General features: G+C 30.4%; 1 protein-coding gene across 1 annotated transcript; it reads left to right on the plus strand.

The window, feature by feature from the left end:
• Positions 1-16189: 16189 nt before the first annotated feature.
• Positions 16190-18914, plus strand: LOC145034521 (uncharacterized). Its single transcript, XM_078982954.1, has one exon. It carries the CDS (start codon positions 16856-16858, stop codon positions 18446-18448), a length of 1593 nt encoding a protein of 530 aa, XP_078839080.1. The 5' UTR covers positions 16190-16855; the 3' UTR covers positions 18449-18914.
• Positions 18915-19379: the final 465 nt, after the last annotated feature.

Raw genomic sequence — 19379 nt, forward strand, 5'->3', positions numbered from 1 at the left:
TAGCTCCACAACTTAAACCTACAAAAAAAGTCTTAATAATTAATAATAGAAATGATAATAAATATTGAAACTATCAAACAAACACCTAATAAGAAATATCAATGTCAAGATTGTTAAAATGTGTATTTTTTTAGTTATTCACTAATCTTGGTTTTTATTTTATAATAAATGTCATATTAATGCAAACTATTCATTTGAAAGTTACACAAACTCTTGATCTTTCAAGTAATTAACCAAACATACTCGGTTTTTTTTTTAAAACTTAATTAAATCATTCACATTAACCTCCTTAATTTGATTTATTTAATACATTAAAATCAATTATTAGTGTAAGTTCAAACCAACTCTTCATTTTTCAACCTTATATATATATATATATATATATATATATATATATATATATATATATATATATATATATATATATAACTTATTGGTTAAAATAAAAATGGTTTTAAATCACAACCATAAATCAAAATATCATAAAACTATTTTTCTAATAGTTAAAAATTATGTATATTTTTAAATATAAAACCTAAACTGAAATGTATATTTAATTAAACGTCCATGTGAGACTAACCCACTTAGTAGAGGGTTTTCTTTTAGATTGAAGGTCTTACGTTTTAATCCTGACGTAGATGAATTTTATTAACTTGGTCATAGTAACTTTTAACATCTAAACACCCGTTATAAAAATCAAGATTTTAAACAATATATTTTCATACTACGCAACGTATGGGAATTCATTCACTATAATTATACATGAATCATTTTTCCTTTCACCACATTCATTTGAAACTCTAATGACTTTTCATTTTCTTTCTAATAATTATTATAAGTTGGTTAATAAAGTTTAATAAATATCAAAACTAAAGTGTAATCATATATAAACTAAATTTCAATATTAAAAAAATATATTTACTTCTACTTACAATGTTATATTTTGAACTTTTAACATATTATATTTAAATTATTAGTTTTAATATGATGTTGTATGTAAACATTTATCATTTTAAAGCTACAACTTTTGAACAATTTGTAAAAAATACTTAAATTGTTAATATAAATATAACATTATAAGTCAACTTAAATAACTCAAATAATATTTTGTAAATAGTTAAAAATGATAAATTGTAGTGTTTTTCTAATAATGATTATAAGTTTGTTAATAAGGTTTAATAAAAATCAAACATAAGGTGTAATCATAAATAAACTAAATTTTGATATTAAAAATAATATCTTTACATCTGCTTATAAAGTTATGTCTTTAACTTTTAAGATATTATACTTAATTTATTAGATTTAATATGTTGTTATATGTAAATAATTATCAGTTTAAAGCTACAACTTTTGAACAGTTTGGACAAAATACTTAAATTGTTAATTAAATATAACATTACAATGTTAGCTTAAATATAAATTTCAGCTTCACTTAAAAACCCAAAGAATATTTTGTGAATAGTTAAAAGTGATAAATTGTAGCACTAAATGAATAAACTAAATTATAATCTCATTATAACTAAAATATTTCCTAAAGATATTTTTATAATCTATATCATCATACTATACTTATAAAGGGGGCATTTTTCCTATCACCTCATGCATTTGAAATCCCCACACAAATTTCCAAGCACCTCATGCATTTGAAACCCCCACACATTTTCACCTTTAAAGTAATTAATCAGATATCATGAAAGGTTTTATAACTTATATAATATGTTTAATTAGCAATTAATGGATAGTCTACTATAAAAATATCATTCTATTTGAGTAGACACACAACTACAAATCACATACAAAATTTACAAATAAAACAACTTTAAATGTTTTGTGTTGGTTTGAGGGCTTTGGACCATTTTTCGAGCTGTGTTATTATGTTAAAGTTTCGAATTTGTATGTTTGTTATATAGTAATTCATTTTTTATAATTTTCTTGGTTTAATTTTTCTTTTAAAACAATCATTGTATGTTGTAGTTGAAACTTTAATATAAATTAGATTAGATTCGTATTATCGATCATATATTATGGAAAGTGATATAGATAATATTTAATTAAATATTGTATATATGTTTGTATTTTTGTGTTTCTTCAAAGTAATAATTAATAAAAAAAATCATGGATATGCAATATTATACATAATATCCATGTAAGTATCTTTAAAATGTAAGTTGTCTATCTTATCACTTTATATTTTAGTACATGTTTAACATTTTAATTTTAATATAAAGTGTCTTTTAAAAATTTTCTTTCGTTTATTAATAATAATAAATGTTTTTAAAACTAATGAACCATAATTATAAATAATAAAATCCAATTATGAAAATCATGAATATGTCATATTATCCATACAAATCTCTTTTGAAATGCAAATTGTCTATTTTATCAGTTTATTATTTAGTGTATGTTTTACATTTTAATAGTAGTATTAAAAGTTTTTTAAAAATCTTCTTTAACTTATTATTAATAATAAGTAGTTTAAAACTAAAGAACAACAACTTTAATTATTAATAACATCAATTTATAAATTATATAACGTTAACAACAAATAAATTGTATTTTAAATGAAGATCATTATTGAAATTAGAAAATAATCGCATAAGTAAAAATTTAAATTAATCGATTATAAAAATTGTTAAAAATGATATTAAATAGATAATTATATTTAAGTTTATTAATGATGAATATTGATTGATGTCAATGAATAATATTGTTCAAAATATTATGTCAAAGTTAATGTTAATAATATAACCATTTTAAACATATATTTTCAACATTTTAACAATATATTTTTAACCTAAGCTGCGCAACGCGCGAGAATTCGTCTAGTATCTTATAAAGAAAACATTTCTCCTTGAACATCATGCATTTGAAACTCCCAAGACTATTCAACTTATATAATTTAATTTATGATTAAAATAAATATTTTCATTTGTAACTTCCAAAACTCTTCAAATCATGCTATTTAATTGATGAGTTAAATGAAATATTTAGCCTATATAAGAACATTGTAGCTTGCATATTCCATGTAGGTCAACACAAAATTGTAGATTATATTGGTAGAGTTTGAAGAGTTATACAAATGATTTCATGGATGTAAGAGAGAAATTGCAGCTTTTCCAAATGAAAATGTAAGTAAATGCAAATATGGTTCATGTAAAGTTTTATATATTAACCAAGCTTCAAATTTGGGCATATGTGTAAACGTATACTTGAGACAGTTTTATTTATTTATTTGTTTATTTTAATTTTATGCATTATGGATCTTTCTATAATCACAAGATGATGAAGTGAGACTAATAATTACTTCTCATGAGCTTTTGGTATATCAATCTTTAAGTTATTTATTAGTTAGAGCAATTAACTTTGTTAACATGTATGTATCTTTATGTTGACTTTCTTTTTTATGTTAAGATAATCTATTTTTTTTGTCCAAGAGAACATTATTCAACATGTATTTTATGCTATTAGTTATATACTATGTTAGTTTCTATCATTTATTTTGGTGCAAATAACATCGATGAAACTTTTGATAATTGATTTTGATAAAAATGAGTTTACAATTATTATTCCAAATTATTGGTGATAGTTATAAATTAGAGCAAATGATTTTAAATATGATATGGATTTATTGTTGAAAATCAACGATTATTTATGTGTTATAAAAATACATTTATTATGTTCTTGCAAAATTTATATGTATGTATCCATTTTTAAATGTTTTTATAGTAATAAAAATAAGTACTCTATTATATCTTATTACATTAGTCAATTTCATTTTTTCTATTCGTCCTTCATCTTAAAGTTAAAGTAAAAATAAAGAAAATATTAACACTTTAATAAGAAATTATAAATGATAAAAATATACTTTACGTGTAACACTCGCCACTCCCTAATCCATTCTTAACATTTTTTTAAAGATTTGTCTTAGTACTTAACAATCACTATAACTTTCAATTTCAAATCACTATTTTACTTGGACTCTTCATTCCGTTCCAATGGTTATTTGAAAAGAGTTGAAAAAAATGAGTTTTGTCGTATTAATGATTATTTCAATGCGATTTTTTTTAACAATGTTTTTATATATCAAATGTATGTTGATTTCTAAATATTCATTTTAAATGATCTACAAGTCTTTAATAAGTTTTGTTTGATGTAAATATTATAATAAATGTTGTAATGTTTTTATGTTGTTAAAAATTATAGTATTTTTCCATATTATTCTTTGTTTGTTTTATATACAAATCAACATATGTTTTATATATAATTGCACAATTTCAAGCGGTCTATAAAATGATAAGAAGTTATAGTATTGTTTTTTCATACTAATTTTTTATTTGATATATATATATATATATATATATATATATATATATATATATATATATCAACATATGTTTGATATATAATTTATAGAACATAAAACGGTCTATAAAATCATCAATTAATAGTAGAAAAAACCAATCATATAAACTTATTACAGCTAATAAAACTAACAAGTTAACTATATGTTTTATTTTGCTACTGACATTGGTTTTTGCATGTATTAATACTAAATCATATTTTGTAAAATTTTATTATTTTAAATAAATAATTATATTCTTATGCAACGCGTGAGGATTCGCCTAGTGTATTTATAAAAGAAGTATTTTACATGCACCACATTCATTTGAAACCTTTATGAGTTTTCAATTTCTTTTTAATAATTAGTATTAAAATTGGTTAATATTGTTAAATTAATTTAAAAACTAAACTCTAAAAATAAATTAACCGAACTACAAAATTAAAATATCATATTTGACTTCTATTTATAAAATTATGACTTTAACGTTTTACATATTATAATTAACTTATTAGTTTAAATATGGTGTCGTATATGTGCACTTGTTATTTTAAAGTCACAACTTTTGTATAATTTATGATTTTATGCAAAAATAGACAAATTATTAATTTTAATATAATGTTAAATGGTTAACTTAAATTAAAATTCAATAAAACTTGAAAAAAATAGAAAGTCTATTTTATAAATAATTAAAAGTTATAAATTATAGTGATAAACCTAAATTAACAAAAGAAAACCATCAAGCTATTTTTTATAATCATTAAGATTTTCAAATAAGTAGCTTAAAAATAACTTACAATAAGAATAGCTAAAAGTAAAATGTTAATTTGAAATATAAAACATTGTTTGTTCTTTTAAATAATTTGAATCAAAGAAACTAACAATATTCATCAAATAAATTTTAAAAAAGTTAAATTTCTGAAACAAAATTAAAATAATTAAGAGTTTTCAAATACAATATTTTAAATAACTTATAACAATAATAGTTAAAACTAATTTCATATACCAAAATTATATTGTTACATTTTAAAACAAAAACAATATTTGATGTTTTAAAGAATTACATTGATAGAAATTAAAATTTTAAGCAAATAAACTTTTTAAAATTAATTAATCATAACAACTATAAATATCACTAAACTATATTATATTTAATTTATTCATTAGTAATCTTCAGGTAGAGCCCATTGAGACAATTGATATTATAAAATTTAAAAAATGTCTACATTATCAAACAATTCAAAACAAACAATGTTATACCAACTTATTATAAGATTTATAATATAAAAGCTAACAACAACGTCATTGATATATTTAAAAAACATATATTTGTAAAAATTTCAAATATATTGCATTTTTCTAAGCACCACATTAATTTAAAACTCCTTTGTCTTTTCATATTTTCAAATGACTATTTTTCTAACCATCACACTGATTTGAAAATCATTTATCTTTTCATATTCTAAAATGACTTTTCAAATGTCTTCTAAGTAATTGATTTAGTATTAAACACTAAACATGCTATATAAACTATTACATTTAAGAAGGTTGTCATAAGAAAATGAAAAGAAAAAATTTCAATAGACACAACTTTTTTAGAACGTATTAGCAGTGATGGAGTCCCTAAAAGAGCTCTACAAGTCAAGGTTGTGGATGTATGTATCATTTTTTACTCATAGTTTGACTGTGTTATATATATATATATATATATATATATATATATATATATATATATATATATATATATACTCCAGAAGTGGTGTGCAATTCGAGTTGTGGTTTCCAATTTTCGAAGTTACACGTGGGAACATGATCATTAGCCTATTTGTTTTTCTCTCTTCGTTTTTGTTATGAATATTTCAATATGCTTTGTTTGTTCTTATATTTTTGTTTCCTTTTATATTTACATTTGTAAATTTATAAAAGATTGTTTGAACCACATATTTTAATTGACTAAAACAATACATGTTAAGTATATTGATATGCTCCATAATTTGTATTATAAAAGCTTAATTTCAAGTCCATTGTTATAATAGTTGTACAAATCTTATATGAAGTGAAATAAAATAAGAAGTTTACAAGCTTAACAAAGTTTCTTTCATAATTAGTTTAATGTTGTTAATAATTTTTTATTGTATTCCTTAAAAGGTAGCAAACATGTCGTAATGAGTTTTTATATCAACTTCGTATAAATATAATTATTTCAAAATTAATAATAATGATATGATTATTTTAATAGTGTCTATGTATTTATGTGTGTTATATATATATATATATATATATATATATATATATATATATATATATATATATATATATATATATATATATAATTCTATTCTACACAACGTGGAAAATTTACTTAAATCAAATTCTTTTGTAAATTTCACAACAACAAAAGAGTTTTCTAATTTGTGTATACTTATTATTTCAAATATAAAGTTATTAATCAAATTTACTTAAATCAAATTCTTTTGAAAAGTTATTTCATAGTAGTATGTTAGTAATAATTTTTTGTTGTATGCATTAAAGGCATCAAACATGCTTTAATGAATTTTTATATCAACTATAAATATAATTATTTCAAAGTTAATAGTAGTGATATGATTATTTTAATAGCGTGTATGCATGTATGTCTCTCTCTCTCTCTCTCTCTGTCTCTCTCTCTCTCTCTCTCTCTCTATATATATATATATATATATATATAAATATTCTGCGCAATGCGAGAAATTTACTTAAATCCAGTTCATTTGAAATTCTGTAGCGTCCGGTTCCTGGTACGTAATTTAAATATAATTTTTTTGCACATTTGTTTTGGGACTCAGCGAGTTGGAGACCCTAACTCGTCGAGTAGAGGTTAAAACTGGACGTGGGAAAAAAGGAACCTACTCGACGAGTCTGATGCCCTGACTCGACGAGTAAGCTTGTCTAGATGAAACCCTAATTTAAGGGTTTGCACCCTATTTAAACACCTTAACTCTCCAGTTGTGGCCTCCCTCATCGCCCCCTGTGTCCAGAAGCCCCTAAATCGAAACCCTAACGTTGTTTGAGTGTTCTTGACCCATTTTTGTGTGTTTGTGGTGGTTTTGAAGCTTGAGAAGGAAGAAGGAACTAGAGAGTTCAAGTGAAAGCTAGTAGTTCCAGAGGTTGTATCCTATTTCCATCTCTTTGGAGATAAAAAGCTTCAACCTTGACCATTTATCTCTTAGATCTCTAGTTAGGGCTCATTGCTACATTTTCTAAACTTTTGTAAAGCCACATTCGAGATTGTGTGGTTCTAAGAGGGTATGACTTCAGATCTGGAGCCATTGAGAGTTCTTATGGCATAAAGGTGCCAACTTTGTTGCCATAAGCACCCCATGCATCTTGTAGACTCCATTTTAGGGCCATTTGGGCCAAATACCCCATGCATGGATGTCAAGGTTGGGACTTTACGTGTATTATGGACCCTAGGAAGTCAGATCTATGTTTTGGATGCACTAAGACCAACTGAAATTTAGTGCTTAGTTTTGGACAAAGAGGGACTCGATGAGTCACTCATGTGACTCGGCGAGTCAGGTCGTATTTCCCACCAAACCCCTTCTGATAATGGACCATGTGTTAAGTTAGAAGAAAACTTAGTAGGTTGGGCTTACTAAGGACCTGGAAATCAAGGGACTCGGCTAGTGTATGAACTAACTCTACGAGATCCAGGATATGTACTATTAATATGAAGATGGACTCAGCGAGTTAAGGAAGAACTCGGTGAGTCCAACACTAAGAGCACCATCTTGCATGAAGATGCACTCGACGAGTTCATGAGGAACTCGACGAGTGAAGGACTAAACGTCCCAACTAGCATGAAGATGGGATCGACGAGTCAAAGAATGAACTCGCCGAGTCACTTTCAAAGGGTCCCGACTCTTTATCAGGGAACTCGACGAGTTGGTGGACCAAAGCGGCGAGTAAAGTTGAATTTGACTTTGACCTAAGTTGACCATGAAATGGTAACTAAGGAGGATGATTATGTGTAAGGTTTGAGAGGAGTTGATCCTGGCAGCGTGGACATATTCGACACTCAGCTTTACAAGGTGAGTTACCTTTCAGTAGAAGTGGGTCGAAGGCACCCAGGCCGGACCACTAGTAAGAGTTACAATGGAGATAATTGTATTTGTGATAATTATCTGGTATGTTGCTACCTGTTATGATTACGTGCTAGTATGCTATGATGTTATGTGATATGTGATAGGAGGGGTAGGTTAGACCCCATTACAGGTCGAAATGACCGAAAGTGTAGTTAGTGCCCAATTATGTTAGACACTTTATGACATATGTGCTATGATATTATGTGGTAGTGGTAGGGGATGAATAGTCCCCGGATACCAGTCAAAAGGACCGAAGGGGAGGCCAGCACCGTGATATGCAAGGCAAGGTACCAGTCGACAGGATCGAAGGGGAGGCCGGTATCCTGATATGCTAGGCAAGGTACCAGGCGACTGGACCGAAGGGGTGGTTAGTAACCAGTTATGTTATGCATTATGTGTTATGTATGGTATGTGGTATGATTAGCGTGTATGCATGTATGTCTCTCTCTCTCTCTCTCTCTCTATATATATATATATATATATATATATATATATATATATATATATATATATATATATATATATATATATATATATATATATATATATTTCTATTCTGCGCAATGCGAGAAATTTACTTAAATCCAATTCATTTGAAATTCTGTAGCGTCCGGTTCCTGGTACGTAATTTAAATATAATTTTTTTGCACATTTGTTTTGGGACTCAGCGAGTTGGAGACCCCAACTCGTCGAGTAGAGGTTAAAACTAGACGTGGGAAAAAAGGAACCTACTCGACGAGTTTGATGCCCTTACTCGACGAGTAAGCTTGTCTAGATGAAACCCTAATTTAAGGGTTTGCACCCTATTTAAACACCTTAACTCTCCAGTTGTGGCCTCCCTCATCGCCCCTTGTGTCCAGAAGCCCCTAAATCGAAACCCTAACGTTGTTTGAGTGTTCTTGACCCATTTTTGTGTGTTTGTGGTGGTTGTGAAGCTTGAGAAGGAAGAAGGAACTAGAGAGTTCAAGTGAAAGCTAGTAGTTCCAGAGGTTGTGTCTTATTTCCATCTCTTTGGAGATAAAAAGCTTCAACCTTGACCATTTATCTCTTAGATCTCTAGTTAGGGCTCATTGCTACATTTTCTAAACTTTTGTAAAGCCACATTCGAGATTGTGTGGTTCTAAGAGGGTATGACTTCAGATCTGGAGCCATTGAGAGTTCTTATGGCATAAAGGTGCCAACTTTGTTGCCATAAGCACCCCATGCATCTTGTAGACTCCATTTTAGGGCCATTTGGGCCAAATACCCCATGCATGGATGTCAAGGTTGGGACTTTACGTGTATTATGGACCCTAGGAAGTCAGATCTATGTTTTGGATGCACTAAGACCAACTGAAATTTAGTGCTTAGTTTTGGACAAAGAGGGACTCGATGAGTCACTCATGTGACTCGGCGAGTCAGGTCGTATTTCCCACCAAACCCCTTCTGATAATGGACCATGTGTTAAGTTAGAAGAAAACTTAGTAGGTTGGGCTTAGTAAGGACTTGGAAATCAAGGGACTCGGCTAGTGTATGAACTAACTCTACGAGATCCAGGATATGTACTATTAATATGAAGATGGACTCAGCGAGTTAAGGAAGAACTCGGTGAGTCCAACACTAAGAGCACCATCTTGCATGAAGATGCACTCGACGAGTTCATGAGGAACTCGACGAGTGAAGGACTAAACGTCCCAACTAGCATGAAGATGGGATCGACGAGTCAAAGAATGAACTCGCCGAGTCACTTTCAAAGGGTCCCGACTCTTTATCAGGGAACTCGACGAGTTGGTGGACCAAAGCGGCGAGTAAAGCTGAATTTGACTTTGACCTAAGTTGACCATGAAATGGTAACTAAGGAGGATGATTATGTGTAGGGTTTGAGAGGAGTTGATCCTGGCAGCGTGAACATATTCGACACTCAGCTTTACAAGGTGAGTTACCTTTCAGTAGAAGTGGGTCGAAGGCACCCAGGCCGAACCACTAGTAAGAGTTATAATGGAGATAATTGTATTTGTGATAATTATCTGGTATGTTGCTACCTGTTATGATTACGTGTTAGTATGCTATGATGTTATGTGATATGTGATAGGAGGGGTAGGTTAGACCCCATTACAGGTCGAAATGACCGAAAGTGTAGTTAGTGCCCAGTTATGTTAGACACTTTATGACATATGTGCTATGATATTATGTGGTAGTGGTAGGGGATGAATAGTCCCCGGATACCAGTCAAAAGGACCGAAGGGGAGGCCAGCACCGTGATATGCAAGGCAAGGTACCAGTCGACAGGATCAAAGGGGAGGCCGGTACCCTGATATGCTAGGCAAGGTACCAGGCGACGGGACCGAAGGGGTGGTTAGTAACCAGTTATGTTATGCATTATGTGTTATGTATGGTATGTGGTATGATTTGGGGGGGGGGGGGGGACTCACTAAGCTTTGTGGTTACAGTTTTCACTTTTGTTTTCAGGTACCTCTTCGTCGAAGGGGAAGTAGCCGACATGGTAGCAGCGCATCACACACACATGATTTCTGCACTATTATGTTCTTGGATTGTACTCTGATGATATTTTGTCTTTATGATATGATTTGAGACATGTGAGCGTCGTTTTGATGAATGATGTGATTTGACTATGTTTTTCTTATAAATGGTTTTCTAAATTGTTATATCAAAAATAAAATTTTTGATCTTGAAAATTGAGATGTTATAAATTCTCACAACAACAAAAGAGTTTTCTAATTTTTATATACATATAATTTTAAATATAAAGTTATTAATCACTACAACTCAAATTTTTTTTATAACTTATGGTTGGTAATTTCTAATGACTTTTTTTTCCCTCTCACACATATATATATATATATATATATATATATATATATATATATATATATATATATATATATATATATGTATATAGTATTCGTATTAGTAATATATAAAAAAGTTTTCTAACAAACAATCACGTGTTTTAAGATATTAAGAGTTGAAAAAAAAAGTTTTGCCACATCAATGTTATTACTATATGAATTTTTATTGGAACAATAAGCACTATATATATATATATATATATATATATATATATATATATATATATATATATATATATTACAAATAATATAATAGACATTGTAGTGTTTTTTATGTTATTCAAAGTTGTAGTATTTATGTTTTTTCATATATTTATTATTCATTAGATACATAAATTAACATACAATTTATATACAATTTACAAACCTTAAAATGGTCAATAAAATCATCAAATATTTATTTTTTATACTCTTTGTTATCCGTTATATATATATATATATATATATATATATATATATATATATATATATATATATATATATATATATATATATATATATATATATAATATTTATTAACATTGTTTTTGCATATATAAATATTAAGTCAAAACTTATAGAATTAGGAGAAGGACTAAATAATTGTGTGGATGTGTGTGTTTACTGTTAAAAAACACTTTGTAATATATTCTTACGCAACGTGTGAAGATTCGTCTAGTTATGTTTATAATACTTGCTTCAACTCCGAAGGACTTAAACTCAGGCTGGAGGCCCATTTATTTCGTATATTTGTTTTGGGTTGAAAACGTTTTCAGTAGAAATCCATAACCCTATATGATCAAACAAGGAATACCATCAGCTTATGAAAGGAAAAACTTGTATGTGGATGTGAATGGTTAAATGTGACAAACATACATAAGTCTATGGACCATTCTAGTTAACAAGGGAAAAGTCATTTTAAAATAACTTTTGACCACAGTTAGAAGTACACTAAGGATGTACACTAAGGATGCGTTTGGTTGTGGAAAATTGTTTTCATTTTCTAAGAAAATGTTTTCAGAAAATAGAGTTGTGTTTTCATTTTCAAATTTTAATGAGAATTTTAGAAAACGTGTTTAGTTGAAACCGGGGGACTTTTCATTTTCCATCTTAGAAATTTGGAAAACTTTGGAAAACTGTAAAAATCAAATTTCTAATTTACATACAATTTGGAAAACGTAAAATTTTCATTTTCTTGGAAAATTTTGGAAAACTGAACGAATCAAACGCGTTTTCAAAATTTCTGTTTTTCTTAGAAAATTTTCCTAGAAAACTGGAATTTTTTTTACAACCAAACGCACCTTAAGTGTACGTTTGGTTGTGGAAAATTGTTTTCATTTTTCAAAGAAAATGTTTTGAGAAAATAGAGTTGAGTTTTTATTTTCAATTTTCAATGAAAATTTTAGAAAACGCGTTTGGTTGAAACCGGGGGAGTTTTCATTTTCCATCTTAGAAATTTGCAAAACTGTAAAAATTACTTTTCTAATTTATATACAATTTGGAAAACTAAAAAATTTCCTTTTCTTCGAAAATTTTGGAAAACTGAACGAATCAAACGCGTTTTCAAAATTTTCTTTTTTCGGTTCTCATATTCCAGTTTTTTAGTTTTGGCTGAATCATCTCTGTACTCTCTTCCCCTACAATCTCATCAAGAAATAAAGATCATTTGTATTTGGTCATTCTTGTTTAGTTTTTCATCACAGTTTCTTCCTAATAATTAGATTATATAGCTTCCATATATATTTGCACAACATGCAGTATGTATATATATATGTACAAATCATTCTTTTTTCACATGACATGCTCCTTTTCGCTTATGGTAAAAACACAATCCATTAACAATGTTATAGACACTCCTGAAACTATAAAATAGTAAAAGTTCAACTTTTGACAGAAATATGTTTCAGTATTACTTGTAATAGAGTGTTGTACATACAAAACTTCATTTCTAACAGAAAATTCTGGACTTGGTTCCAGCATTTATGGTGCTTCCTGTCGTTGTATAGAAACTTCAATATCCAAATAAACTCAAAAGTGCAAAGTTTCTTTCAACAACCAGAAGAACTCGAAGCAAATCTTTGAATTTGAAATCAACGTCTTTAATTTCTGTTTTTGGGAGGGATGTGGAGACCCGAGAGGTGTAAGATGCGATTTAGTTAATTAACTAAATAAATTAAGCCTGTAGATGCTTTGATTCTTTTATATTTCAAGGCTAAGAAACCCGTGTAGAGGAATGCATGAACGTACACCTAGAGCATTGTGACTAAACACCATCTCTATTTAATAATATTTATTGGGTTATGCTTTTGGAGACCAAAAATATTATTATCATCATTATTTCCTCTCATAAACATCAATGATTATGTTAATTGTAAATGGGTATAATGACTAGTCAATGTGCAATATATATATGATATATCATATATATATGTACGTATATATAAATTTAAAGAAAATAATAATAATAATAATAATAACAATAATAATAATAATAATAACAATAATAATAATAATAATAATAATTGTACGAGATCATTTTGGAAAGGTAGGAAACATTATAAATGAAACTGGAGTGTCGTAGCAAGTGAGATAAATGGATGGAAGTAAGGAATTAGAGGACAAGTTGGCTTTTTTCCCCTCCCAATTGAGAGAGCTATCTATCTAGTGTCATGGTTGTCAATCAAAGCAATCAAGCAGCAGCATGGCCTGAAAACTAGGTGGTCCTCTTCCCTTACCTAATAAGTTAAACACTGTCCCGAATGGATGATCCATCAACGTTTCAAGACATGCAAATGCAACCAGGCCAGGCCAGCCCGCGAGATCATCATAAGGACGGCCCTATTTAATCCACGTTTGTTTTACACATATCATATCATCATCATCATCATCATCATCATCATTTATATATATTTACATCTACTTTATATAATATATCCAATTCACTCACTACTTTACATAATTAATTTCAAGCATATATATATATATATATATATATATATATATATATATATATATATATATATATATATATATATATATATATATATATTAAACCAGTTAATAGCTATGTACGTACCCAACACTTCACATTACCTAGAAAGATGGCAACTTTACCCATGGTTTGGTTCCATTCCACTTTAATAATTCATAATGAGACTTTAGATGCCATCAAAGCACATGAAAGGTTCTCACCCAAGAAAACCTATCACACACACACACGCCAAACATACACAAATAGACATGCATCATATGAAAAGGGTTATTAATTATACATATACATATTCGCCAAATTAACCAAGCAAAAAAATGTTAATTATCAGATTTAATTATGTACGAGGGAAAAGAATGATGTGATGGAGGTCTTATTATGATGATATTTAATATAAATTTTCACCTATGAGAAAAAGATGTTGGCTGATGTGAGGAAGGAGAATAATTATAACTGGTGGGATATATTATATATTATATATATAACATATATATATAGGTGGACCACAGTATTATAATTTAGGTGGTTGGGCTCTAAGTCTTTGGGAGTTTGTAACCATCAAGTTAGAAGTGTGTGACTAAAGTCTAAACCTCACCCATGAAAATTAATAAATTTTTATATGTAAATTAATTACTCGGCCCTGAAGAACCCTCCAAAACAGATGAAGTTTCCGTACAGGACAAAGTGACAAAGAGGGTCAATAGAATAACACACAGTTATTGATGTCAGGCTACACATACATGTGGCCAAATTATTATTATATATAATTAACACAGTAGGATTAGATTTATATATATATATATATATATATATATATATATATATATATATATATATATATATATATATATATATATATATATATATATATATATATATATATATGCATGCTGAGCTCCAAATAATTGGTATCTTATAAAACCAATAAACAATATAATTAAGTTGTAATAAAGTAATATATGCTTGAAGGTGTTGAAAATAGGAAACAACTGGCACAATTTGGAGGGGATGGGAAGGGAAGGAAGTAGTTGAAAATAGGAAGGAATACACGCAGCCCCAGGTCCAGGACCATATGACAGAGGCAACCTCACATGAGCCCAACCAGATAACTCATGGACCCCTCTCTTCCCCGACCTCTTCTTTATAATATATATATATATATATATATATATATATATATATATATATATATATATATATATATATATATATATATATATATATATATATATATATATATATATATATATATATATCCATTTCTTCAAATCAATTTTAATTTTAGGGATCCATATGAAATAGTTGAAAGCATAAATATGTTTTGCAGTTGTAAAGCTAACATGGTTTGGAATTTCACAAACAAAAGCCAACATATACACCATGATCAATAGTAAGATACTGTTGCATTTCTGATTTTGAATTTTTGACGTAGCTAGGAAGTGTCCATACTGTGTATATGTTGACATTTTATATCAACTCCACATGAAAAATGTGGACCAGTCTAGATTGTAAGAATTCGAACTTAATTTTTTTGTTATTAGAAGACAAATTATATATTAGCATATTAATTAATATAGACCACACACACACCATATTAAGTCTTGTTTGCAATTTATTTTCTTGTAAAACTAATATTATCAAGTTTTTAGAGAATAAGGAAACAATTAGCATTAACATTAAATTAGAAGTCGGAGGCATATATAAATATATAGGCACAAGTATTAATGGAATACATAATTAGAATAACACCTATGATAATAATAATTATGATAATAATAAATGTAATATCAGTTAATGCGAAAGTAAGAAGCGAATTGATGACCGAAAGGGGAAAAATATCGGGCTATGTGGGAGAAGCTTCCAGGTAAGCACTCAAATCCCCACCCCCACACTGCATAAATAATATCTCTCTTTCTTTCTTTCTTTTTTTCTCTCTCACACACACAGACACTGCGTGAACAGTGTGTTTTATGAGATGGAGAGAGAAGAGAGAGAGAGAAGTCAAGCAGGTTAGCAAGTCAAAATGGAAGTAAGGAAACTGCAGATTGATGGAATGGGTTGTGATTTTTGAAGGGTATCAAGTTTAATTGGTGAAGATAATTGTGGAAGTGGGAATATTATTAGTTGAGAGGTAATTTGGAATTAATGGGGTGAGTTAGTTCCCAATCTTTTTCCAATAATTCTTTTATGTCAACCCTAGCTAGCTAGATGTTTCATTACCATAAGTAAATATAACCCTTCGGAAAAAGCCAACACACCAATAGTACCTACATCCCCACACCACCACCTCTCCTCCCTCTAAGATCATCATCATCATCATCATCCTCATCAATATTTTTTTATAACTCAGCGTCAATTTCTCCAACACCCCATATCCCATAAGCTAGCTCTCAATTTCATTTCTTGCTTCCATGGATATACGTACGTACTCTTCACATGCCCAAGAGGATACAGCAACAGAAGCTAGCTGAATTACGTAGCTAGCTACCTAGCTATATATATATATAGAGAGAGAGAGATCCACATATTTATATTTGATATATCCTGGATACCAAACGCAAGCACACAAATCATCATGAATTTTATGGGTAAGAGCACCGGCGATAGTGGTAGTAGCACCAGCAGTAGAAGACAACAGCAGGGCGGAGGAGGAGGAGGAGGAGGAGGAGGAGGAGGAGGTGGAGGAGGAGGGAATTTGTTTGAAGAAGAAGACGAAGAAGAAAGACAAAACACGGCCCCAGCAGGTCAGTTATTCCCTTCTTCTTCATCTTCTTCCCCATCTTCTTCTCATCATCAACATCAACATCAACCACCACCCAACTTTCTTCATCAACCTCCCTACAACCACCAGAATCAGCGTGGGGGTTGGGTGTTTGACGGCACTTCATCACGGCCAAGTGACCCCATGATTATGGACTACTCTTCGGTCCCCCAACCTGCACCCGATAACATTAATGATGATGACCAACAATCATCACATCAAGCTGTTGCAGGAGGAGGAGGGATGATGATGGTGGTAGAGAGGGAGCACATGTTTGATAAAGTGGTGACTCCAAGTGATGTGGGTAAGCTGAATCGTCTTGTGATTCCAAAACAACATGCCGAGAGGTATTTCCCCTTGGATTCCTCCACCAACGATAAGGGTCTCCTTCTTAATTTTGAAGATAGGAATGGAAAACCCTGGAGGTTTAGATACTCCTACTGGAACAGCAGCCAAAGCTATGTGATGACCAAGGGTTGGAGCCGTTTTGTTAAAGACAAAAAGCTTGATGCCGGAGATATAGTCTCTTTCCAAAGAGGTGTCGGTGGCTCCGCCAAAGATCGCTTGTTCATAGACTGGAGGCACCGCCCGGATGCACAAGCTCCGCCCTATCAATTGTCATCCAATCTCTCCTTCCCACTACCACATCATCAATTTTCTTTCCACAACAGGAACACTGCCGGTGTCAGTTGGAACCCACTTTTTTTCCAATCCCAGCCAGCACCCCCACGGAGCCACTCTAACTTGATGCTACAGCCCCCAAACAGCTACGCCGCCCCTCCTAATTCTTACCGTTATGGCAGCTCCGGCGGTTCCCCTTACCACAACATAGGTACTGGTAGCGTAGTGAATGTGAATCAAGGAGGTTCAGGATCATCGGTGATTTACTTCAGATCAGGTGCAGGTGGTATCCCACATCAACAACATGCGGATATGATGCAAATGCAGCAAAGAAGTGGGGTTGGGATTGGGATTGGGATTGATCCACCGGCACTACCAGGTCCAGCACCAGGTGTAGTGTTTGAATCGGTTCCAGTTGTTCATGGGAAAGCAGCAGCTAAGCGGCTCCGGTTGTTTGGCGTTAACATGGATTGCCCTATCTCAGATGACGACGAGCAAGACTATGACCAGCTTCCAGGTGAATTAATCTCCCCCACCACCAATTCCATTCCCGTGGGACACTATAATCATGGCAATTACCACCATGAACACTATCCCACTCACCATAATCCGCCGCCACCATCTTCTTCTTCTTCTACCATACCTTACCTGCAATTGAGGCCTAATTACGGAGAAGAAACCCAATTCCATCAAACCACAATGGTGTCTTCTTCTTCTTCTGTTGAAGCCTTCAACAAAAACACCAAATCATCGTCCTCTCATATGTCCTTGGATTTGGATATCTGACCACACAATTAGTTATCCATCCTATCCACCCATCTGCCATCAAAATAAGAGATCATATAGCTACCACGCATGTGGCTTAATTATCGGAGGATACATTTATATTTGAGTAGCTAGCCCAAGAGTTTTGATCTGATATGATCAATATTTTTTGTTCCCAAAAGTAAACATTTGAAGAGATCATCCAGCTAGCGGCAAGAATTTGAAGGTATATTTTTAGAGGGTGGAATCAGAAATCCGGGGTGTTCTTGATGGATAGGTAGCGCTGTGGTTGTTGATGATCGATGATTGAAATAGAAGATGAGTAGAGAGTGCTATATATAGAGTGATTTGCTGCAAACAAATGGAAGTGAGAGGTTTAAACTGATTTTTAGTTTTCAGCTACTTAATTTTATTAGCCTAATGTACAATTTTCTGGTTATAAATTCATTTACACCTTCACTATTAATATTACTAAGCTATTGACTAACGTTACCTTTTTATTAATTACTACGTATAATCTATGATTTCCTACAATGTTTCCTTAGTTAAAGTTCTAATCTTTCATTTCTTAAATAATATATACATATATTTCCCTTTAATTAGTATATATGCATACATGCTACGTTTCTCACAGGAGATGATCGGCTTTTCTCCTTTTCCTTTTGATCTTTTTATCTTTATCTTTATGAAGAATACGGTAAAAAGAAGAACGGAAGAAGTAATAAGTATGCTGACTTTTGTCCGTAAGAACACAATGTGATTGAAGAAGAAGAAGAAAAAATCGAAGAGGAAGGACTTGGGTTTCTTTCTTTCTTCTTCTTTTTTGTTTTTATTACCTTTTGTAGGTTTGTTGCTCTTGTCGCTGCCGCTGCTACCTTCCTTTAGAGACTCTCTCTCTCTCTCTCTCTCTCTCTCTCTATATATATATATATATATATATATATATATATAT

Source organism: Lactuca saligna, chromosome 3 (genome assembly GCF_052625555.1).
Source record: "Lactuca saligna cultivar CGN05327 chromosome 3, ASM5262555v1, whole genome shotgun sequence".
NCBI classification, from domain to species: Eukaryota; Viridiplantae; Streptophyta; class Magnoliopsida; order Asterales; family Asteraceae; genus Lactuca; species Lactuca saligna.